Source organism: Ceratotherium simum, chromosome 20, assembly GCF_057802395.1.
Source record: "Ceratotherium simum simum isolate JZ-2026a chromosome 20, ASM5780239v1, whole genome shotgun sequence".
Lineage (NCBI taxonomy): Eukaryota > Metazoa > Chordata > Mammalia > Perissodactyla > Rhinocerotidae > Ceratotherium > Ceratotherium simum.
Genome location: NC_141919.1, coordinates 20,383,004 through 20,408,841, shown reverse-complemented (window position 1 = coordinate 20,408,841; position 25,838 = coordinate 20,383,004). Strand labels below are relative to the sequence as shown.

Genomic DNA, 25,838 nt, shown 5'->3' with positions numbered 1-25,838 from the left:
GACCTTTTTGGCAGGATGGTTTAATTATTGATTTTGATTGCTGACTTACTTTAAAAAATATATATATGTTTGGAAGTTTATGGCCCTTTTCTGACCCCTTTTAAAGATTTTATCATTTACATTATAGTCAACCTCCCAATCCGCCTGTGATTTCTGCCATTCTTTGCCTTTTTCTTATTTGTTTCTGTTTACTTTAACATCTCTGAAGCATTGTTTTCTGTTCTTGTTGTTCAGAATAGATGGGGAAAGAGTGTGATGGCAGCAAGAATGGTGGAGGAAGGACTCCATTGCCCATGAAAGCAATGAAAACACTGGCAACAATTGTCAAAATCAATTTTTTAAGAACTTGAAATTAACCAAAGACTTGCAACATTTGGGAGCATTTATTCAAAAAAAAACTACTAAATATCAGTAAGAACAGTGAGCTCTGTGGTATTTTAACTTACTCTATTCCCATCCTGATCTTTAAATTGATATGGAAATGCAAAGGACCCAGAATAGTCAAAACAATCTTGAAAAAGAGAATGAAGTTGGAGGGCTTACACTTCCCAGCTTCAGAACTTACTACAAAGCTATAGTAAGCAAGACTGTGTGGTACTGGCATAAGGATAGACAAAGACCAATGGAATAGAATTGAAAGTTCAGAAATAAACCTTTATATTTATGTTCAATTGATTTTCAACAGGGCTCCAAGACAGCTTAATGGGCAAAAATTAACTCAAAATAGATCAAAGACCTAAATGTAAGAGCTAAAACTATAAAACTCTTAGAAGAAAACATAGCTGTAAACCTTATGACCTTAAATTAGACAATGATGTCTTAGCTATGACACCAAAAGCACACACAACCAAAGGAAAAATAGAAAATTGGACTTCATCAAAATTAAAAACTTTTATACTTCAAAGGATACCATCAAGAAAGTGAAAAGACAGCCCAGAGAATGGAAAAAAATATTTACAAATCATGTATCTAATAAGATTTAGTATCTAGAATATATAGAATCTCTTATATATATATTATTGTTGACTCAACAATAAAAAGATAAATAACCCAATATTTTAAATGGACAAAGGACTTGAGTAGACATTTCTCCAAAGAAGATGTACAAATGGCCAATAAGCACATGAAAAAATGCTCTACATCATTAGTCATTAGAGGAATGCAAATCAAAAGCACAATTAGATACCGCTTCACATCTACGAGGATGGCTATAATAAAAGAAAGATGGACAATAACAAATGTTGTGAACATGTAGAGAAATTGGAACTCTCATACATTGCTAGTGAACATGTAAATGGTGTTGCCGCTTTAGAAAATAGTTTGGCAGTTCCTCAAAAAGTTAAACATAGAGTTACCATATGACCTAACAATTCCACTTCTAAACATATACCTAAGAGAATTAAAACTTTTGTCTACATAAAAACTTGCACATAAATGTTCATAGCAGCATTATTCATAATAGCCAAAGAGTAGTAACAACACAAATGCCCATCAACTGATGTTTGGACAAATAAAATGTGGTATACCCGTAAAATGGAATATTATTCAGCCTCAAAAAAGAATGAAATTCAGATACATGCCACAATGTGATGAACCTAGAAAGCATTATGCTAAGTGAAAGAAGCCAGTCACAAAAGGCCACATATTATATGATTCCATTCATATGAAATTTCCAGAATAGACAAATTCCCATAGACAGAAGGTAGACTCATAGTTTCCAGAGGCTAGGGGGAAGGAAAATTGAGGAATGATTGCTAATGGGTATGGGATTTGCTTTTGGGGTGATGAAAAGATTCTAGAAATAGATAGTGGTGATGATTGCACAACTTTGTAAATATACTGAAAACCACTGAATTGTATTAAAAGGGTGAATGTTATTGTATGTAATTTACGTCCAAGGTTAACTTCCAGGTGTCAATCTCATTAGGATGGGATAAATGAAATATCTCACAAAGAAAACTTCATTAACTCACTCAGTCAGTGGTAAAATGATTCTTTTTAATAAAATAAGAAGAAACAACTCACCAACAACATTATCAATTTGTTCTAGAATAGCAATTTTATTAGTGACAGTTCAGAGTAAGGCACCATTCCTGATACCAATATCTTCCTCATTCTTTTTTCATTTTCTAAAACTTCTTCAAAATATACCATGTTCCTTCTAGTTTAGTTTAGCTCTAACTTGACCACAAAATATACTCTGACATTGAAGCCACAAGCAAGAATAACGAGTAGTGCCAACTTGGATTGATTGGGAATGGCTACATGCTGTGTTTAGCAGGATTCTGAGGCTATATCCAGGCTGGGCAGGAAAAAAATCTAGTGATTAATTAAGAAAATCTGTCTTGAGCTTGGCAGTGGTAGAAGAGGTGGGTAGCCCTTGGCTAGTTATTTGATCTAGAAAAACGCACTATTCTGCTGAGTGGATGCAAAATCAGTTGGGTAGATAAATCTTTGGATGGATTGTAATGAAGCTAATAGGCACATTCACCTAGGATGACCTAAAAATGAATTTGAGTCTGTAATTTACATGTAAAATCTCAATATTTTGAAATAGCCAACATTTATGCTGAGATATCAAAATCACTCAATAGATAGCATCAGCCTTCATACTGTATAATATCAAGGTATTTTTTTTTTAATTTTTTATTTATTGCAGTAACATTGGTTTATAACATTGTATAAATTTCAGGTGTACATCATTATACTTCTATTTCTGCAAGATTACATCATGTTCACCACCCAAATACTAATTACAACCCATCACCACACACATGTGCTGAATTATCCCTTTCACCCTCCCCCCTCTTCCCCTCTGGTAACCACCAATCCAATCTCTGTCTCTGTGTGTTTGTTTATTGTTGTTATTATCTACTACTTAATGAAGGAAATCATACGGTATTGGACCTTCTCCCTCTGACTTATTTCACTTTGCATAATACCTGAAATGTACATCCATGTTGTCACAAGTGGCTGGATTTCATCGTTTCTTATGGCTGAGTAGTATTCCATAGTGTATATATACCACAGCTTCTTTATCCATTCGTCCCTTGACGGGCACTTAGGTTGCTTCCAAGTCTTGGCTATTGTGAATAACGCTGCAGTGAACACAGGGGTGCATGTATCTTTATGCATTGGTGTTTTCAAGTTCTTTGGATAAATACCCAGCAGTGGAATAGCTGGATCATATGGTAGTTCTATCCTTGATTTTTTGAGGACTCTCCATACTGTTTTCCATAGTGGCAGCACCGGTTTGCACTCCCACCAGCAGTGTATGAGAGTTCCCTTCTCTCCACATCCTCTCCAACACATGTTGTTTCCTGTCTTGTTAATTATAGCCATTCTGACGGGCGTGAGGTGATATCTCATTGTAGTTTTGATTTGCATTTCCCTGATAGTTAATGATTTTGAACATCTTTTCATGTGTCTGTTGGCCATCTGTATATCTTCTTTGGAGAAATGTCTGTTCAGGTCTTTTGCCCATTTTTTAATTGGGTTGGTAGTTTTTTTTGTTGTTGAGATGCATGAGTTCTTTATATATTTTGGAGATTAAGCCCTTATCAGATGTATGGTTTGCAAATATCTTCTCCCAATTGTTAGGTTGTCTTTTCGTTTTGTTGATGGTTTCCTTTGCTGTGCAGAAGCTTTTTAGTTTGATGTAGTCCCATTTGTTTATTTTTTCTATTGTTTCTCTTGCCCGGTCAGACATGGTGCTTGAAAATATGTTGCTAAGACCGATGTCAAAGAGTGTACTGCCTATGTTTTCTTCTAGAAGTTTCATAGTTTCAGGTCTTACATTCAAGTCTTTAATCCATTTGGAGTTAATTTTTGTGTATGGTGTAAGGTAAGGGTCTACTTTCATTTTTTTGCATGTGGCTATCCAGTTTTCCCAACACCATTTGTTGAAGAGACTTTCTTTTCCCCATTGTATGTTCTTAGCTCCTTTGTCAAAGATTAGCTGTCCATAGATGTGTGGGTTTATTTCTGGGCTTTCGATTCTATTCCATTGATCTGTGTGTCTGTTTTTGTGCCAGTACCATGCTGTTTTGGTTACTATAGCTTTGTAGTATATTTTGAAATGAGGGAGTGTGATCCCTCCAGCTTTGTTCTTTTTTCTCAGGATTCCTTTAGCTATTCGGGGTCTTTTGTTGTTCCATATAAATTTTAGGATTCTTTGTTCTATTTCTGTGAAAAATGTTGTTGGAACTTTGATAGGGATTGCATTGAATCTATAGATGGCTTTAGGAAGTATGGACATCTTAACTATGTTAATTCTTCCAATCCAAGAGCACAGAATATCTTTCCATTTCTTTGTGTCTTCTTCAATTTCTTGCACCAATGTTTTATAGTTTTCAGTGTACAGATCTTTCACCTCTTTGTTTAAGTTTATTCCTAGGTATTTTATTCTTTTGCTTGCAGTTGTAAATGGGATGGTATTCTTAATTTCTCTTTTTGCTACTTCATTGTTAGTGTATAGAAATGCAACTGATTTTTGTATGTTGATTTTGTATCCTGCAATTTTACCATATTCGTTTATTACTTCTATAAATTTTCTGGTGGATTCTTTAGGGTTTTCTATATATAAAATCATGTCATCTGCAAATAGTGACAGTTTCACTTCTTCCTTTCCAATTTGGATCCCTTTTATTTCTTTCTCTTGCCTGATTGCTCTGGCTAGGACTTCCAGTACTATGTTAAATAGGAGTGGTGACAGTGGGCATCCTTGTCTGGTTCCTGTTCTTAGAGGGATAGCTTTCAGTTTTTCACCATTGAGGATGATATTAGCTGTGGGTTTGTCATATATGGCCTTTATTATGTTCAGGTACTTTCCGTCTATACCCATTTTATTCAGAGTTTTTATCATAAATGGATGCTGTATCTTGTCAAATGCTTTCTCTGCATCTACTGAGATGATCATGTGATTTTTATTCTTCATTTTATTAATGTGGTGTATCACGTTGATTGATTTGCGAATGTTAAACCATCCCTGCATACCTGGAATAAATCTCACTTGATCGTGGTGTATAATCTTTTTAACGTATTGTTGTATGTGATTTGCTAGTATTTTGTTGAGGATTTTTGCATCGATGTTCATTAGTGATATTGGCCTGTAGTTTTCTTTTTTTGTGTTGTCCTTGTCTGGTTTTGGTATCAGGGTAATGTCGGCTTCATAGAATGAGTTAGGGAGCTTCCCCCCCCCCCTCAATTTTTTGGAAGAGTTTGAGAAGGATAGGTATTAAGTCTTCTTTGAATGTTTGGTAGAATTCTGCAGGGAAGCCGTCTGGTCCTGGACTTTTATTTTTGGGGAGGTTTTTGATTACTGTTTTGATCTCCTTACTGGTGATTGGTCTATTCAAATTCTCTACTTCTTCTTGATCCAGTTTTGGAAGGTTGTATGATTCTAAGAATTTATCCATTTCTTTCAGATTGTCGAATTGGTTGGCATATAGCTTTTCATAGTATTCTCTTATAATCTTTTGTATTTCTGAGGTGTCTGTTGTAACCTCTCCTCTTTCATTTCTGATTTTACTTATTTGTGCCTTCTGTCTTTTTTTCTTGGTGAGTCTAGCTAAAGGTTTGTCAATTTTGTTGATCTTTTCAAAGAACCAGCTCTTGGTTTTATTAATTTTTTCTATTGTTTTTTTGGTCTCTATTTCATTTATTTCTGCTCTGATTTTTATGATTTCCCTTCTTCTACTGATTTTTGGCTTTGTTTGTTCTTCTTTTTCCAGTTCCTTTAGGTGCATTGTTAGATTGTTTGTTTGAGATTTTTCTTGTTTGTTGATATAGGCCTGTATTGCTAGAAACTTCCCTCTTAGAACCGCTTTTGCTGTATCCCATAAATTCTGGTATGTCGTATTTTCATTTTCATTTGTCTCCAGGTATTTTTTTATTTCTTCTTTGATTACTTCATTGACCCAGTCGTTGTTCAGTAGCATTTTGTTTAATCTCCATGTATTTGTGGTTTTTCTGATTTTCTTCCTATAGCTGATTTCTAGTTTCATACCGTTGTGGTCAGAAAAGATACTTGGTATTATTTCAATCTTCTTAAATTTATGGAGACTTGTTTTGTGGCCTAATATGTGATCAATCCTGGAGAATGTTCCTTGTGCATTTGAAAAGAACGTGTATTCTTCGGTTTTTGGATGGAATGCTCTGTATATATCTACTAGGTCCATCTGTTCTAGTGTGTCATTTAAGGCCAATGTTTCCTTATTAATCTTCTGTTTGGATGATCTATCCATTGGTGTAAGTGGAGTGCTAAAGTCCCCTACTATTATTGTGTTACTGTCTATTTCTCTTTTTATGTCTGTTAATAATTGCTTTATGTATTTAGGGGCACCTACATTGGGTGCATAGATATTTACAAGTGTTACATCCTCTTGTTGGATTGTTGCCTTGATCATTATGTAATGCCCTTCTTTGTCTCTTTTTACAGTTTTTGTTTTAAAGTCTATTTTGTCTGATATGAGTACTGCTACCCCAGCTTTCTTTTCATTGCCATTTGCGTGGAGTATCTTTTTCCATCCCTTCACTTTCAGTTTGTGAGTGTCTTTAGGTCTGAAGTGTGTCTCTTGTATGCAGCATATATATGGGTCTTGTTTTTTTATCCATTCAGCTGCCCTCTGCCTTTTAATTGGACCATTTAGTCCATTAACATTTAAAGTGGCTATTGATAAGTATGTACTTACTGCCATTTTTTAACTTTTTTTTTTTCTCAGAGTTTTAGTAGTCCTTCTCTGTTCCTTTCTTCTTCTATACAGAATTGATGGTCTCTTTAGTTTGACCTCTGTCTGAAAGCTCTACTCTTTAACTTCCCTCCTCCCTCCTTTTATGTTTTTGATATCATATCTAACCTCTTTTTTGTGCATTTGTATCCATTACGTTCTTATCATGGAAATAAATAATTTTTCCTATTTGTGGTCTTCTCTTTTCCCCTTAAATCAGTCCCTTTAACATTTCTTGTAGCACTGGTTTCTTGGTGACAAACTCCTTTAATTTTTGCTTGTCTGGGAAATTTTTGATCTCTCCTTCCATTTTGAATGATAACCTTGCTGGGTAGAGTATTCTTGGCTGTAAGTTTTTTCCTTTTAGCACTTTAAATATATCGTGCCATTCTCTTCTAGCCTGTAAGGTTTCTGCTGAGAAGTCAGCTGATAGCCTTATGGGGTTTCCTTTGTATGTAACTTGACTTTCTCTTGCGGCTTTTAGGATTGTCTCTTTATCTTTAATTCTGGACATTTTGATTATGATGTGTCTTGGTGTGGGCCTCTTTGGGTTTATCTTGTTTGGGGCTCTCTGTGCTTCCTGTACGTGGATATCTGTTTCCTTCCTTAGGTTAGGGAAGTTTTCATCTGTTACTTCTTGAAATAGATTCTCTGCCCCTTTGTCTCGCTCTTCTCCTTCCGGGACACCTATAACACGGATGTTAGTATGCTTGATGTTGTCCCAGAGGTCCCTTAGACTGTCCTCACTCTTTTTAATTCTTTTCTCTTTTACCTGTTCAGCTTGGATAATTACTTCTAGTCTTTCGTCCAGCTCACAGATCTGTTCTTATGTATCCTCTACTCTGCTTTTGAGTGCCTCTAGTGAATTTTTCATTTCCAGTATTGTATTCTTCATTTCTGATTGGTTCTTTTTTATATCTTCCATTTCTTTGTTGACATTCTCACTGAGTTCATCTATTCTTCTCCCCAGATCAGTGAGCATCCTTAACACTCTTTGTTTGAACTCTCTGTCAGGTAGGTTGCTCATTTCTGTTTCACTTAGCTCCTTTTCTGGGGTTTTGTCCTGTTCCCTTACTTGGAATGTATTCCTTTGCCTCCTCATGTTGCCTCTTTCCCTGTGCTTGTGTCTGTGTATTAGGTAGGTCAGCTACGTCTCCTGCTCTTAGACAGGTGACCTTATGTAAGTGATGGCTTAGGAGGCCTGCAGTGTGCTTCCCTCAGTTCTCAATGTTCCAGGGGTGACCCCTATGTGGGCTACGTGTGTCCTTCTGTTGTGGCCTGTTTGCTCTCCCTGTAGGCGCCCAGGGAGGCCGAATTATGCTCCTGGCCAGCTGTTGTAATGCTCAGCTGCTTGTAGTTGTTGTGGGCCCTTCAGTCTCTTTATCAGGTGTGGGGAGCCCCAGCACAGTTGGCTGAAAGTTCTAATACCACATTTGTGTTGCAGTATTTCTTTTAAGTGAGTAGGCTGCCAGTGTGGCAGGTTGTTAGGCTCAGGGCCTTACAATTGCTATAAGCCTCCAGCCTTTAGGTCTCTTGTCAGCTCTCTGAGGATTGCAGCTGGGCGGGGGGGGTGGGGTGGGGGGGGCTGGCCTCAGGCACGGGAGCACCCAATTGTTTCAGGCTTTGGAAGGTGGGGAAAACCCCCCATGTGGGTCTTTGAGAAGCACAAGTCTGCAGCTGACAAGCCCTGCTGCCCACAGGTCCACACACACAGTCAACACAGTCCTGGCCCATGTGCGTGCCTCGACCTCCCTAAGCGGACCCAGTCTCTCCAGGGCGGGAGCCCCACACACTCCACCACCGCCCCACACTCTGCACCCACTCCTTGTGCACGTCCTGCCCTGTTGAAGTTGGCTCAGTTGCCAGGCAGCAGAGAATCCAGTCACCAATCTATGCAGGCCCACCAGTTGCCTGAGGGCTTGTTGTTGGGTGGGGCCAGTCTCTAGGGTGGGCTGCCTGCCCTGGCTGAGCTGGATTAAATCCGTGCTCTAGTGGGTGGGGCAGACCCTGGGCTAGCAGGCCTCAGGGAGAACTCCAATGGCGTCTGTGTCAGCACGCCCACACCAGGTCACAACAATGGCCGCCGCCAATGTCCCAGTCCCTGAGGAGGTCTCACCCCTCACGAGATGCACTCAGGGCATATTAGGTGAGTCTCTTTTCACCACAGCACTGTGCACCTTTCTTTCTGGTGATTTTAGGTTGCTTTCTGAAACGGGTGAGTTTGCGTGTGGGCCCTTTAAGAGCCAGTTTTAATTTCTTTGTGAACCAGCTTTTCTGGGGTGACTCCCCAATGTTTTAGTGGCAGGCAAAGTCAGATATTATGCCACTTATCTCGATTGTGCTGGGTCCACAAAATGCTCCCAGTGGGGGCGCTCCCCAGCTCAGGGCCCTGCACCTCCAGGGAGGGCTGCGTACCTGTGGGCTGCTCCCCGGGGCCATGAGGCGCTGTGGCTTATGAAGGCGGCGTTTTTCCTCTCCAGAAGGCAGTTTCTGCCTCTTCCACCTCAGTTAGGATTGTCCTTTGTTGCAGGAGTTCCTCTTATCCAGTTTTCAGTTCTGTCTCAGGGGTAATTTTTCCACGAGTAGTTGTACATTGGCTGTGTCCACGGGAGGAGGTGAGTTCAGAGTCTGCCTACGCCGCCATCTTGACTTCCTCCCTCAAGGTATTTTAAATAATACATTTTATATAGTGTGTGCTCTCAAAGGTTCTTAATATGAGATCATTAGCATATACTTATAATAAAATCTGATACAGTGAGACATTATGTCAAGAGAGTTTTTTTGGCATTCACTGAAAAATCAAGATAATCACCTGTAGATGGACTCTGAATCTGCTATAACATGCATTTACTTCAGTTTGAGTTTTACCTCCAAGTAGAACTGTCTCCTCTCTCCTACAGTAGCTGGCTCTTTCTTTGATATATAAGAGGTCTAAAGAGTGAGTTCTATTTCTCTGTCAGCTATTGTATATCAGTGGTTCTCAAAGTGTGGTCCAGACCAGCAGCGTCAGCATCACCTGGCACTTTCAGAAATGCGGCATCACTCTAGACCTACTGGATTAGAAACTCTAGGAGGGGGCCCAGCAATCTGTGTTTGAACAAGCCCTCCAGGTGACTCTGGGCTCAAGTTTGAGAACCACTGCTGTAAGTTGTTTCCTTCTAGAATGGGGAGAGGAAGGAGGTAGTGGGAGAACAAGAGAAGTTGGGGAAGTGCCCCAGGGAGAATTGGGCCTCATGGCAGCAAAGTTGGCGTGGGTTGTGAACTTCCATGGACACAGTGGGGATGTTCTTTGTTTCTTTCCTCTTCTATTCCCCATGTACCAACTCTCTACTTCCTCAGAAAAGGTTTGAAGTGCTCTCAGGATCTTCTCCAGTCCCCTTCCCCACCCCACCCCTCTACCAGCCCTCTTGGAGTCTCTTCTTTTGGGGCAGTAGCAGAGAGTGGGGAAAGGAGGATGGCATTTATGCATTCCCTCATGTCACAGTGAAGCAGCATTTTTATTCAAGAGAGGGTTGGCATCAAGAGCCTTAGTGCTTCAAAACCCAACAGGCCTCATAGCTAGTAAATGCGTGTGAAGCATTTAGAACAGCACCTGGTTCATAGTGAGTGTTCACTGTATGTAGGAGGTAATGATGTTGGTGGCGATTACTGCAAGGGCCAGATTTCTCCAAAGAGCGTACCTGGTTGGCATCTAGAAGCAGTTGCTGTTTGCACCCAGTAGGTGGTTGCTATGTTAAAAGACTGCCAGCTGGAGATAGATCTTGATCTTGAAACCCTTCACAAGTAGGCAAGGCTCCCTGAAGACAGTGCCCTAACTGTGAGGACGGTCATCAGCTGCACTGGCCTGTTGGTACTCGCCACAGAGACAAGGATCCAGACTGGAATCAGCATCCGGTGCAACAAGTGTGGGAGGAGGGGCTGAAGAACGCCAAGCAAAGCAAAGTAGCATTTCAGGGCCTGTCTAGTAAGAGTTTAATGTTGGGGAGCCCATAATGTTGGTGTGGAGTGGTCACGTGATGGAAGACAGCAGAGTAGATGCCGGCCACCAATGTGGGACCCTCTGAGCAAGCTCGAGATTGCAGGCCAGAGAGGCAGTGGGTCCCCAAGACCCACAGGCAGGTCAGATCACTGCTATAGGAAGCCGAGGACAAGAGTTGGATTTGGAAGGCTCGAATTGGGGTTCTTGGCTCCAATCCTTTTCTTTTTTTTTGTTCCTAGAAATGCTGTTGTACATCCTGGTGTAGCTGGCAGAGCACCACGTGTCAATATTGGGAAGATGGGGGAGGGGGGCAGGAGAAGGGAAGAGGAGTGAAGAGAGGGAAAGGAGAGGAGGAGGTGGTGAAGGAGGAGAGGGAAAAGGGAAGGAGAAGACAGCAGAGAAGAGGAGGAAGGAGCTGGTGAGAGAGGAGAGGAGGAAATGGAGCAGAGGAAAATAGTGATGGCTGGTCCCAGTGTGTTCACTGCTTTCCAAGCCCTGTCCTACATATTTGCATTTACTTTCTCATTTAGTTAGCAGAATTATGAGATTTGGTCATGGAAAAGTCTAGAGGAGGAGAGTCTTATAAAAAAAATTAGCTTACAAGGAACTTTTTCTGCCTAGGCCCCAAGATCTGAGGTAACCAAATCCATTCAGTCTACTATAACGATGCAAGTTAAATGCAGATTGAGTCACTAGGGGAGCTACGGAAGGAGAAGGTTGAGTCCACCGAGGTATCCGATTCCAGTCTTGGGTGTTTCACCTGCTCGTGCAGCTCTTCCAGATTCTGAAGTCGCTTAGCCTGGGTTCTCAAACTCATATCTATATGGGGACGGTGAAGATGAATGAGATGTGCTAAATGAACCTGCTGTAAGCTAATAATAGGCAGCAGACACTTGGCTTCAATGTCAGGAGGTAATAGAGAGTAGTGGGGATTACGGCAAAATGGACCCCACATGCCATCCTCTGAAGAGGTAGCACTACTTAGCTCCAGCTCTGTTATTGTCATGTATCATGTGAAAGTGGCCTCAGTGTTGCTGGACCTTCTAATTTTTCACAAGAAGGCAGAGATCCAGTGTTCAGGCAACATATAGTGGGCCAACAAATTGCATCTGCAGGATATATCTGCCCCCAGATTTACTGGACTGCAGTATTTTCCTGAGTTGCAAACAGAAGATTGATCTCTTCCCTGTGTTCATTTCTCTTTCCAGGCCATTACATTTATGTGGACACCTCCTTTGCCAAGCAAGGGGAGAAAGCCCTGCTGCTAAGTTCTGAGTTACAGGCTGAGGAATGGAGCTGCCTGCGACTGGTCTACCAGATAACATCTTCAGGGTCTCCATCAGATCCCAGCCGGCTGAACCTCTATGTGAGGTTTGAAGATGAAAACTTTGATCGCTTGCTTTGGTCAGCTAAGGACCCTTCGGACAGCTGGCTCATAGCCAGCTTGGATTTGCAAAAGACTTCCAAAAAATTCAAAGTAGGTAGAATTTAGGAGAAAGATGCAGGGCTTATTATGTGACTTTTTGCCATTCTGAGATCTTACGAAAACTTCTACCATTGAAGTTAGTTATCTCCTGTGTTAGGGTGTAATGTTTTATAGGAGATGTGTCATGGAATAATATTAGTAATGTAAATTAATATTTTGTTTATTCCTTAAAAGAATTTCATATCAGATTTCTTTCTTGTCTATTTAAATGGGACCTTAGGAAGAATCTAAATGATGCTTAAACCAACCTCTTCAATGGAAATTTATTTTCTAATGGGCTTGAGGGAGCATTCTCATTTCTTGTAATTTTATTTCATCTTTTGAAGTTGTGTGTGGTATGTGTTTATGTTGTCTTCCTAGTGGTTTGTTTGCTACAAATTTTGAACAAAACTACTATAATAAAAGGAAAAATGAAAATATTTTGAAGGAGGAAAAATACTTAAAGGACATGTTCTGATTCCTTTTCAAAGATGGAAGTTGTTCTATCAGAAGTGTTGGAAAAGGAAGGTAGAGAACGTGTAAGATACAGTTAGACGTGGATTGGAGTAGGGAAGGAGGGTGGAATCTGGACTCACTTGTCCACGAAGTGAGATTTTAGTGAGAATATGTCATGGAGAACACAATGGGGCCTTCATGAAAACTTTCTCCATCTCTAATCCCCTGTTCAATTTCCTATCCCATCCGTCTCCTTCAAAAAGTTTTGAAATACCGTACTCTCTTATAACCCCTTTCTGCTCGTAGTCCCTCCCCATCAGGCAGTAGGGTGGATTGAGGGAAGGAGCATTGAGGGTCTGAGTTCCCTATTTCACAACGTCCTCCCAATGATATATCATACCCTAAATCTACCAGCATCGTTGCAAAATATTGGGCTAAAATCACACAAGGAAAAGCAAATACTTTCAGAAACAGGACCAAATGTGAACCATAACAGTGCTTGAAATCAGCCACATAACTTATCACGCTTCTCTGTGTTCTTTATGTAAAATTTTCAGATTTTTCAGCAATATAGAAACTACAAGTTGATTTATGAGCCTCTTCCATCTCATGTGGAGATCTCCAACCACTAGTCAGATTTTGCTTCCTACCTCCTCCTTCAAGGGATTTTTTTTCTCCCTGAGACTTCTGTGCTCAGTTCCTGACCATTCTCAGAATGAATTTCCCCAGAGACACAAGCTCTCTTCTCCATCTGCAGCCAATTGGTGCTCCCACAAGCACCGGTGAAGGTGGTGGTTGGGATAACAATCGAAGACAGCTGACTCCCAGCTTTTATTGGACTTCTTGCTCACCTCAGGGTTCTGAGTGTATATGTATATATTTGTATACACACACACATACATGAGTGTACGTGTTCATGTGCACACACACACGCATTTTTTAAACAAAGTCCATCAAGAGATTGGTATCCAATAGCAATTAGCTGAGACAATCTCGTTTTGCCTTGAATTGCTGAACAGCTCTTGACGAGTAGCTGAAATACTGAACCAAGGAAACATGGTGTTTTGAAGTCTAACTCCCTTCTCCCCCATGTGTTGTGCAGATTTTAATAGAAGGTGTGCTAGGACAGGGAAACACGGCCAGCATTGCCCTCTTTGAAATCAAGATGACAACTGGCTACTGTATTGGTAAGTGGGTTTCATTTTCATTGCATCAGAATGTGAATCTTTGTCTAAAATCGACTGTTGCCAGAGGGAATCGAATCAACTCTAAAGGCAGAGTATTTTATAGACGACACTGCATGCTGTGTAGTAGTTCCGATTCTTTGCTAGATTCCCTTGAATGTTGTATGTTGTTTCTCTGTCTATAGGGTAAGAAGGCTCATTCGAGTTTGCCTGGATTGACTGGATTAATGAAAGAAAAGTAGATGCAGCAACTGTAAGCTGAGTTGCTGCCTTAACCTCAACATATTCTAATTAAAATCATTTCCATTTTGCTGTGAACTCAGCTTTTTGTAGCCTTTGCCAGAAAAGCAGGCGTCATCTTACTCTCTTTACTCCATTGGTGTCTTGCCCTCTCTTGCCCCCGTCTTTGTGACCAGTTGATTCCATTTGAGCAGGGTCAGCTGGGTGCCTCTTGTGTGCCAGCTTCTGAGAGGGCGTAAGGAGAGGACAGTCCATGTCCTGCGGTTGTTCATCTTCTGATCGTCCACCACTGAAGCTATTTCTATACAGGTCTATGATGAATACTGCCAGAGAAGGGCAAGCCATGCTCTGGAGGTGAAGGGAGGAGGAGAGCAAATCAGTGAGGACCAAATTCAGGAGACGCATTTGAGCTGGAGTTTCAAGGAGTAGAATTTAGTCAAGTGGAGGTGCAGAGGAGGAAGACCCCAGTGGGGAGGAAGCACAGAGCATGCTCAGGGAAAGGCGAGAGGCTGAGTAGCGTGTTTGAAGTGAGAATCAGGGCTGCTACGGGAGTCTGTTATGGAGGAGTCGGGATCCAGGCTGTGGAGCTTGAATTAAAGAATTACATGGTTAGGAGGTGCTAAAAGTCAAGTCAGCAGCAGAGGGGCCTGCAGCTGCGTTTTCAGATGACAACTCTGGCTGCCACATGGAAAATGAGTTGGGAAACAAGGAAAATATGTAAGAGGTAGGAAAACCCCAAGGGAGCAATTGTGACCTTACAGAGGGGACATATGAGGGTCTAAAATTGGGATTGGCAGTGGAATGGGAAAAAGGCAGTAAATTTGAGAGATTTTTCAGCACTGACAGTACTTGGAGGCTGAATGGCTGTGGAGAGGAAGAGGAAGGAAAGTCAAAGACAATTCTGAACAACAACAAAAAACCTTTGCTAATTCCTGGAGTCTCACTTCTTTGTTTTGACCTTTCAATGATGTCTCTAACGCAAGCGAAAGAAAACAGATGGGGAATGTGACCATTTTCTGAAGATACAGTGAGTTTAGACCCAAGCTCCCTTCTTTGAGCCTCCCTGTAGCTCCCACATGGTGGCCTCATGGGTCTTAGACAACCCACAGGCTAGTCAGACACGCCTGGTGGAATGCCACCTGCTGGCTCAGTCAACTCACTGGACCCGGCAACCTCTGTTTCATGACCTGTAAAATGGGGATAAAATGCTTCTCTCATAGGATTGTTAAGAGGACTAGTGAGATCATGGATATGAAGGTGATTGGTACAGTCCTGGGCACTCAAAAAATGTTAATTTCCTTTTGTCAGATTACTTGATGGCTTCTGGTTTGTTTAAAAAACAAAAGGAGTGCCAATACTTTTATCTTGTTAAACTGTATGATGACGCTCTCACCTTTCTTTTCATTCTGTGCACTTTCTCTGCTTCTTTGAGTAAAATGAGGTTAACAATAGTACCTACTTCGTGGGTTGTTTTGAGGATTAAGTTAATTCATGTAAAGTGCTTGGAATAGTGTCTGGCACACTGAGGAATATTTTGCTTTTTATTTTACTCTGTGGCTGCCATTGGCACTGAATGTTGGGCATTGGTTAGCAGATGCTGCAGGGGAAAAGTTGCAAATGAAAATCTTAAAAATTTTCAATGCTTGCTAATGTAAAAACACATTGATAACTATATCAGCCAGGGTGCTGGCAGGAAAGTGGAAACAGAGGGTACATTCAAGCTGAGTAATTTGAGGAAAGCTCATTAAAGGAACTACAAAGATGTGGAGGATAAAGGAAACCAGCAAGAGATAGTGTGGTAATCCAGGACTAGTAACGGTGATGACTCAGGAGCCATCACCATCTTTAGGTCTGATGGGCAAGGGAGGAGGGGTTATCAGAACCTGGAGACAGTAGCTGTATGGTGAAGGCTTCTTGACAGGAGCTGTGCCCTCAAGAGAGAGACACAGCCAACCCATGGCAACCCGGCAGGGAGGGAGCCGAGGCATAAACACCCCCAACCTCATCCTCCTCCTTCCTTCCATTGGTCGAATCCAACAGGAAGCCAGAAGGAAGGGGAACCCATTGATACAGTCCATACAGGTCAACCTCTGGAGGACAAAGCAGGGTGGAAAAAGATAGAGTAGATCTGGAAGGGCCAATGAGGGATGGCCAGCACAATCACACTTCATATTTTTAATTGCATGATTATAGGGGTCAATGGAGGCACTGGCTTGTGAGTTTCTTGTTCCCACCAAAGGAGTCTATTGACTGGGAACAGTTTATCTGTGCAAACATGTCAGCGCTACTAAAACGGGGAGGAGGGAGTGCCTTTGTCTCCTCTCTCTTCTCCACTCAGTAGCTGCAGAAAGACCTAGAGCCCAGCATATGCCTGTCCTACCTATTCTGACTGGGTTCTTGTTTATAAGAAAAGCAGAGGATTTTAGCATCTAGGAAGCATGCCCCTTAGCTCTGGGTGTCTTGTCTGTCAGGAGAGAAGAGGATGGAAGAATGGGCTACCAGAAGGGTGGTGGATAAAGTTTCTGGAGCTAAGAGCATAGCCTTAAATAGTGCTTTGAAATAGAGATGGCTGGTGGAAGGACCACAATCCAAAGAAGCAGTGAGGAGTCACAATCTCTATTCGTTACAGGATCTCTCTTCCTGACCAGTATTGTCCAGGGGTGCCCGTAAAAAGGTTCCGCTGGTCAAAGGGAGCCAGAAACATAACTGAATATCTAAGAGCAGACTGCAGTGAGTATGAGTGTACCCCGGTGTGACCATGAAGTGTGTTTTTATTTCTCTTCTGCCAGAATGTGACTTTGAAGAAAATCATCTCTGTGGCTTTGTGAACCGCTGGAACCCCAACGTGAACTGGTTTGTCGGAGGAGGAAGTATTCGGAACTCCCACTCCGTTCTCCCGCAGGATCACACCTTCAGGAGTGAACTGGGTAAGCTGGGGACAAATGGAGTCCTTTTCCCAAGATAACTGCTTCTGCCATCTCCTCCCGCCCCCTACCCTGACCTAACTGTGGCTCTGTCAACAGAGAGGGGAGGGGAGGGGTGGGGGTGTAGGGTCAGGAGCCTGGTGGAAGATTAGGGAAGAGTAAGCCATGAGATAGAGACAGGCCGCAGACATGAGCCTATCATTAAGGAGTAGGCCACCCAGTTAAAGGCTTTTCTTTACCTGTGACCTAGTCTTGGTATTTTATCATTTCCATATTATGTTTTACTTTCTTATCTATTTGTTGTTCAATATCTCTTATTTCTAAAGCCAAGGCCGGGATAACCCTAGGTTACTTTTCACTAAAATAGATAGAATGACAGGAATAAGTCCTTAAGATCTTCCGTAGTGGCAGTGAGTTAAGCCATCCCAATGATTAATCCTGAATGTGGTGTGCAACAGGGCCCCCTAGTGGCCACCTGGGCTGGTTCTCTGCAGGGGAATTGAGGACGAGAGGTTATCAGTGAGAAGTCAGCTTTGAGGAGAAAGCCTCCACGGAAGGGAGACAAGGACAAGGTAGACCAAGAAAACAAAAGAATGCTCCAGAAACCATTTGTGTAGATACATCTTGGATCACTTACATAAGGAACTGAGCTTAGAAAAAGACAAAACATTTTCACTTCCTTCTTTTAAAAGGAAGGAAGGTTTAGCAATTTTGGAAATGACAAAAAATTGAAGTTTCCTCATGTATATCCATGTTTTGGCCCTAAAGACACACAGCCCATCTCCACTGTGGCCACTGTAGGAACCACACTATAAATGAGTGTTATGGATAGAGTGAATGATAACCAGTCGTGACAGATTAATCCATGAATCTGCATATTTTAAAAGACAATTGGGTTAACTCAGAACAATAAAACGTCACCACCTCTTGACTTTTGTTTACATGAATAAAGATACTAACAATCTCCTGGGGTTTCAAAAAAGAAAAATCAGGTGACTTTTTCTTAATTTATTGAAGTAGGCTAATTTTGAGTTTGTTTTCCTGCCATATCTTAGGAATCTAGTTCAAGGAGTAGAGAGAAACTTAAAAGAGAATCTTGAAAGAATGCATTAAAATTGCAATAATCCTTGGTGTCATTATCACAGAGGTACAAGCTTAAATATGGGGAAGTGTTAGAGAACTTTTCCCAAATCACTTAAAAAGTAGTTCCCAAGTCAGATCCTCTGGGTAACCAATGTCGTGGTCTGATGGTTACTTGTTCAGTACATCATTTTCATCTTCAGTGATGGCGAGAACCCGCTGGCTGGGGAGAACCATATTTCTTGGAAGAGGCAACAGTCTAGTTGCCTGTGGACTGTTGTCAAATCATCCACTTGACTATGTCACTTGAGTGCAGTCCCTCCTTTGAAGGGTGCGTCACCCTAGTCCTTCCTCACTCTCATTTGTGACCACAGACCATTCTGACCATATTTGTGTCAACAAGGGATAGAGAAAGAGGACCAGGCTAGGAGTCAGAACGCTGTGCTCCAGACCCAGTTATCAGAGCGCTGCATTACTCTGGGCAATCCCTTAACTTCTCAGGGTCTCCGTTGACCTGTTTGCAAATGAGGAATTTGAATTCCATCTCTAAGATGCCTTCTAGTTCCAATATTCTACTCTCCTCTCTTTACCTAATGCTATACATCAAAATCTCCTAGTTCACCACCCATTGAGATCTATTTCCAAAATGTTTTGGGTCCCTCCTGAGTACTTATAAGCACATTGAATATGGCATTAGAAAAAAAGAAAAAGGGAGGACTAAAGGGACTAAGGGGTGAGGAAAAGAGGACCTGGTTTTTCTAATACCTTGACCAGAAGGGTCAAGAGAGGCGTAATGGCGCCATGGTGGTAGGGTGCTGTCACCCTAGTCACAAGCGCTTGCTTCTCTCCTCTCTCGCTTGCTCTCCTCATCCCTTTGCCCCCTCTCCATTTTCCTATCCTTTCTCTTTTTCCTTGGCTATTCTAAAACACATCCCAGAGGCACGCAGCTTTGCCCACTAGCATTGCTTAGTCCCCTGATGTCAATACCGAAGCCTAAAGAGGCAGCTGAGCCTGAGCCTGAAGGGAAGAAATCTAGGGAGACCTTTGACCTCCCTTCCAGCAAGCCCAGGATTATATAGTCAGTCTAGTCAGAGCCCAAACACCAGAATGAGGCTTCTTCATTGATCACTCATTCATTCAACAAACACATAATAAGCACTTTGTATATGTCAGGCATTCTTGCATACCCTGGTGATACACAAGTAGTCGTTGATCTCAAAGAGATCAGAGGAACCAACTTTTCCGAAATGCTGTTCCCTTGAATACCAGTTCTTGAGTATAATAATATTTATATGAAGGAAGACGGGCTATAGGGGGTCAAATGTACTGGGGAAACCCTGAGTTAAGAAAGCTAAACAGATTTCTTTATTTCAGGACTTCTCAATGCCTTTAATATAGTTCTGTGTTGATGTATATTTTGGTATTCCTCAAATTATCCAGATACCAAACTGCCATGCAAACATGCACAGTGATGCAAGACTAATAGTGATATGAAATAAATATGTTATACAGGACCACTGAAAAGGGAAAGACTAGCTCAGTTTTGGGGTGCAGGGAAGGCTTTCTAGAGGAAGTAATATCAGAACTGGAGAGTGGCCAGATGGGCAAGGAGAAGGTAAGTACAGCATATGCAAAGGTGGGTAGGCGTGGGAGTGGATGAGTAACTTGATGGTGAGGAGTATCTGAGAATGCCGGCATGTCTGATGATGGCAGAGCAGGTCCTAGATCCCAGGTTACGTTCCATGAACAGGGAGCCTAGATGCCTGCATTCCACTCGGTTCGCCCAACTCTTGGCTAGTTCACTCCAACTTCTCTTCAACTTTTGGACTGTTGGTTTGCCCCGTCATTAGCCGGACAGCCCTCTCCTCCCCACCCGATGCGCGCACACACATGCACACACACACACGTATGCTCATTCACACTTCTCACGCCTGGACTCCTATGTAAGACGTCTCACTATATAGAACGGGGCTGAAAAAGATGAGTTCTAAAGATTCTAAAATATTTTACTTGATAAGTCAGAGGGAGAAGGTCAAATACCGTATGATTTCCTTCATTAAGTAGTAGATAATAACAACAATAAACAAACACATAGGGACAGAGATTGGATTGGTGGTTACCAGAGGGGAAGGGGGGAGGGAGGAGGGTGAAAGGGATAATTCGGTACATGTGTGTGGTGATGGGTTGTAATTAGTATTTTGGTGGTGAACATGATGTAGTCCATGCAGAAATAGAAGTACAATGATGTACACCTGAAAAAAAAATTAAAAAAAAATAAATAAAATATTTTACTTGAAAAGTTCTCTGCCCATATGACTCAAAGGTTGGACCAGGATCACTCTTGGAAAAAAACCCTCCAATCCTCTAAATAGGAGAGGGGTTGCCTTTCTTATTACCTTTGCCTTCTATTGGGTATATTGATTTTCCCTGAGCTCTATCAATTTGAGTGGCAAAGTAAAGTTTAAATGTTCAGATGTCTGCCTGCAGCAGCAGATTTGGCTCTCTATAAACGCATCTCATGTTCATTCATTTCCTGGAAGCAGCTTCTGACTTTGCTTTCAGGTAAAAACTGGAGACGCGAACAGCAGGGGTGAGGGAAGCGGGCTGCCTGCTCAGAAGCTTCAGAGCTGCAGAGAGCCTGAAAGGTCTTCCCAGGAGGACCCTGGCCCTTGCGTTGTAGAAAAGGGAACAGTGAATATAATATCTGAAAAATATGATGTGGATATGAGTTTTCCTTCATTTGGCTGTGTGTGTTTTTTTTTTTTATAATTTTATTTATTTATTTTTCCCCCAAAGCCCCAGCAGATAGCCGTATGTCATAGTCGCGCATCCTTCTAGTTGCTGTATGTGGGACGCGGCCTCAGCATGGCCGGAGAAGCGGTGCGTCGGTGTGCGCCCGGGGTCCGAACCCGGGCTGCCAGTAGTGGAGCGCGCGCACTTCACTGCTAAACCACGGGACCGGCCCTGGCTGTGTGTTTTTAACACTTAGCCCCAAGCAATGAGGTGGATTTTTCAAATGAGCACTATGTCTCCAAATTATTTTTTACTGGAAGTATAATTGACGTACAATATCATATTAGTTTCAGGTGTACATCATAGTGATTCGATATTTATGTATATTATGAAATGATCACCACGATAAGTCTAGTTAAATCTGTCACCATACAGTTATTGTAATATTGTTGACTATATTACCTATGCTGTGCATTACACCCCGTGACATTTATTTTATGACTGGAAGTTTAGACCTCTTAATCTCCTTCACCTATTTTGCCCGCCCCCACCCCCTCCCCTCTGGCAACCACCAGTTCCTTTTCTGTATCTATGAATCTGTTTCCATTTTATTTGTATCCACATTCTTGCCTAATGATGGAAACGGCTAAAATAACACAGTGAGAATTGTGATGGGGCGTCTTTGAAATACTGGGGGAATGCGGTATTATCTTGCTTTTTTGTATTCAATTCTGATTCATCACATATGGATTTTTTTTCTTTGTTAATATTTTATGAAGTGAAACCAAATCTTTCAGGAGATAACCGACTGACAGCTCAGATCATTACCATTTCCTACCCGCCTGAGCAAAAGGAAGATAATTGCTGGATAAATAATGAGGGAAATCTACTTCTTTGCTGAGATTTTTTAAATCAAATCTGCTTATGCTGCTGCTCTAGAAGCACCTGAACAAGGTTTCAAAGCCTAAAATAGGTTTAGAATTATTTTATTCCATCAAAGACCATGAGATAAATGGATCGTCTTTCCATAACTCATGACACTCTTCTCATTTCCGTTCGGATTGAGCTCAAGCATCGTCTTAACAGCAACTATTCATTCGGTCTCTGCATTGATCCATTTGGTTCATTGCAGAGTCCTCAGTAGGGAAGCAGCTTTATTCATTTTCTTACCATTGTCTTTGTGCAAGCTCTGCTGAGTCTCCTTTCTCTGTCCTTTCCAGTCACTTTCAGATATTAACTAACAGTGTCCTTTTCAAGGATTAAGTTCAGTCAAGTCAAAACTCCAACATCTCATCCAATTCAAATCTTCCCTCAGCCCCCAGCACAGAGCGGCAGTGGAGAGAGGGCTTTGTGCTTTGTTTCTCAGACTTCTTCCCCTGGCTCTTCCCCCGCTCTTCCCTCCCTCACTGTGCTGCTTCTGGCTCCTCCAGGATTGGGGTAGGTTTGAAGGGGGTGGAACAGAAAGGGAAGGGAAGGAAAGGGAAGGGGAAAAAAGGTGTTTTTTGTTTTTTCGTGAGGAAGACTATCCCTGAGCTAACATCCGATGCCAATCCTCCTCTTTTTCCTGAGGAAGATTGGCCCTGGGCTAATATCCGTGCCCATCTTCCTCTCCTTTATATGGGAGGCCGCCACAGCATGGCTTGACAAGTGGTGCGTCGGTGCATGCCTGGGACCTGAACCTGCGAACCCCGGCCGCCGGCCGCCGAAGCGGAGCACGCACACTTAACCGCTGCGCCACCGGCCGGCTGCGGGAAAAGAGGTTTTATGTGACGAGTGCTGTTTAAGCTGGAGTTGATGCCCTTCATACTGCACGTGGCCAACTGCTGGCCGTTTCTCACACAGCCCGGGGGGCATCCACTCCACTATTCCCAGCCAGGGATGATGCACTCTCTGGCCGGCCACCTGCGAATCCCCGTTAGTGCTTAGAGGTAATAGTGCACCCCGCCAGCCCCTTTCTGTTGGAGTTACCGCCCTGTATGCAGTCCTCTTGAGAAGAGTCCCTTCAAGGCACGCCAGCCCAGCTACCTTCTGCGTTGTCTGCTTAGCCTAAGGGAAAACTCCAATTTTTGCTCCATCAAACTCGAGAAGTGTAGCTCACTTGAAACAAAATCCTTTCTCTCCACTCTGCCCCCACAGGTCCCTACAGCCATCTTGCCTTTAGATAAATGCAGTTAAGAGTCAGGCACCAGCCTCTGTACCCTGCAAAATCCAGTTATCACCAATCAAGTTCTCCCTGTAACTCTGACCACCCTCCTCTCAAGGCCTAGGGCGGTTGCAGAACCCAGGAATTCTGGAAGCTTGGATAGGGATGAGATTAGATGGCAGTTTCCCGCCTCCACTGAGGTGGCTGCCTGAAGTGCCTTTCCTTGGATCAAGGTAAGAAAGGGGAAGCATCTCCTCCCTTTCCCTTGGGAGGTCGAAAGGAAACACAAGGCAGGGCAGCTCCATGACAACTCTCTTCAAAGAAACTCTGTCTCCAATCTCTCTGGTCCCTCTCTGGCCTTGTCCTGTATACAGGCTGGAGGGGAGAGATGGGCTGAATCTGGTGGAACTGGCGTAGGTGCCAGGTCGGCCACAATGGAGCATATTCTACATTGGTGGTCCGGCACTGCTCTTTAGAAAATAGGGGTACTTGTCCTTCGTTGTTCTTGGCACTGAGGTCTTAGCAGAGACTTCACGTTCATCTACCTTGATGTCATCCCAGAAAGCTATATAAAAAGACTAGAGTCTGACTCTATTATAGTAAAATTCACCCAAACCCATAGAACTAAAGTTTCATGAAGATAACTGTTGGATTCGTAGACTGGGAGAGCAGGCACGATAACTTTCTGTCCTGGGGTGCGGTCTCCTCACAATGGCAGCAGACCAGTGGGTGTTTCCAGCTGGCATACGTTTCTTCAGACCAAGCTTTCCCCCTTACCCAGGAGACAGCTTGTCCAGACAACCATGACACAGATGCAGACGTCGCAACTGGAGCACAAATGTGGCCAACGGGGCCGAATCACAGCTGAGTCAGAGGACGCCTTTGGCATCGCGGCCAAGCCAAGGGCAATCTTTGTGGAATGCTGGTTAGCCAGACTGAAAATAAAAGTTCAGGAACTACCCTCAGAGTTCTTTTCCTGATCCAAGGGAAAATGGCTAGCTCCCGGGGCCGCTGGTTCCACATGAAAAGTTGAGCCAATTCAGAGGGCTGCTGCAAGAAAGGAGCAAGTCCTCTTCAGAAGCAAGTGTCCATGTGCTGTCCCTGCCGGTTTATCCCAGAAGGGGCCCAAGCTTAGCTGGCATCACTGAGAGTTTTGATCTTTCAACAGAATTGGAAATTGGTGTTTTCCTTAGAAACTGTAGGCTTTTAGTGTAAAATCCAGAATTAGGGAAAAATAGACTGGCTCCTGGTCTGAGTATGGCAAAGTAGCACAGACTTTAGAGGAGTGGCAATAGATGTCTCAATTTTTCATCTTATGGGGAACCCATTGCCCCCTTCATAGACTCTTTCATTTCTCGTTAAAGTTTTAATACTTAAAAGTCTTGGTGGCCTGCAGGATCCCCAGTGACTTGGTTGATTATAGGATCCTGTCCACCTAGGGTCCATCTATACCTAGTTTCATCCTACTCAAACTTAAAAGATCTGATAAAAATTTCTTCTCCCGCATGATTTCCTTCATTAAGTAGTAGATAATAACAACAATAAACAAACACATAGGGACAGAGATTGGATTGGTGGTTACCAGAGGGGAAGGGGGGAGGGGGGAGGGTGAAAGGGATGATTCGGTACATATGTGTGGTGATGGGTTGTAATTAGTATTTTGGTGGTGAACATGATGTAATCTATGCAGAAATAGAAGTACAATGATGTACACCTGAAACTTTTACAATGTTATAAACCAATGTTACTGCAATAAAAAAAAAATGAAAACTGTATTTGCCAATTTTCCATTTCAAAAAAAAAATAATAATTTCTTCTCCCAGATTCTGGAGGCTCTAGAACCCTGGACCAGATAGGAGGGTGGGCCTCATTGAACTGGGCAGGAAAATTCTTATAATACCAGACACTAGGCGTAATTTCTCAAGAACTCCAGGCTACCTTCTTAGTTTCCCTTGGCAAGGTACACAAAATGGTGTCTGCACCCACCCAACCATTTGCTTCTCTCCCTCAGAGCATGTTATATGCGATGACACACATTCAGCCTGGACTGGTTGTCAAGCCTCCAGCCTGGCCTCTTGGAGCCGACACCTGGTGATTTCTGAATCATCCCCACCCCTTCAGCTGAGATGATGAACTTATGATGAGCCACCTTTTGTTTCCCAGTGAGAAACAGCCTTACTCAGATTGTCAGTAAATAGTACCCAACTTTGGCAACAAATGAGATGGAGAGGAAAAGAGGAGGCGACAGAATGTGGTCTAGTCTGGTGGTTCCGCATGAGACTTGGTGTCAGCAGTCCTGGTCTTATTCCCAGCAGCCTCTCTGACTCACTTTGAGCAGGTCACATTGTGTTTGCTGGAGGGGTTTTTTTGGATCAGAAATGTGACTGTGGCTCTCTTGCCCTAGTGTGTTGTGCATGAGTTGTTTATGAGGCACTTTAACTGCCAATTCAGGGATTACAATATTATCCACACAGCAGGTGAGTAACTAGCCTTTAAAGAGGACTATCAGATATTTGTCAGCTGTGAGGAAGTTGAATGTGTAGTGGGGCAGAGTATGAGACATAGCTCTAAGCACAGTTATCGTGCACTGCGGAAGTACAATGAATAGTTTCAAGTGGATTTGTGTGGTGTCCCCGAGATTCACTGAGAGTCTCCTAGAGCCTCTGGAGATGCTTCTCACCCTGGGTAGAATGATTTCTCTCTTCATGGCCGTGTGCGTTTGGGTCTTCCAAGAAGCAGACACTAAGCTGGGCTTAGGTGGGAAAGAGGTTTATTGGGGGAAATGGCTGTGAAGGATAAAGGGGGAGGAAGCTGAAGGAGCTGGGCCAGGGTCAATGTATCCATTAGGCATAGCAGTCACAGTGCCTAGGAGCCTCAACATTTTTAGGGATCCACAAGAATGTTTT

General features: G+C 42.6%; 1 protein-coding gene across 1 annotated transcript in view; it reads left to right on the top strand.

Moving 5' to 3' along the window:
- Positions 1-25,838, top strand: part of MAMDC2 (MAM domain containing 2) — a 161,301-nt gene that overhangs the window by 65,322 nt on the left and 70,141 nt on the right. The window contains exons 3-5 of the mRNA XM_004440631.3: positions 11,916-12,184; positions 13,731-13,815; positions 16,842-16,979. Of these exons, the coding sequence (XP_004440688.1) occupies positions 11,916-12,184; positions 13,731-13,815; positions 16,842-16,979 (492 nt within the window). The remainder of the gene's footprint in view (positions 1-11,915; positions 12,185-13,730; positions 13,816-16,841; positions 16,980-25,838) is intronic.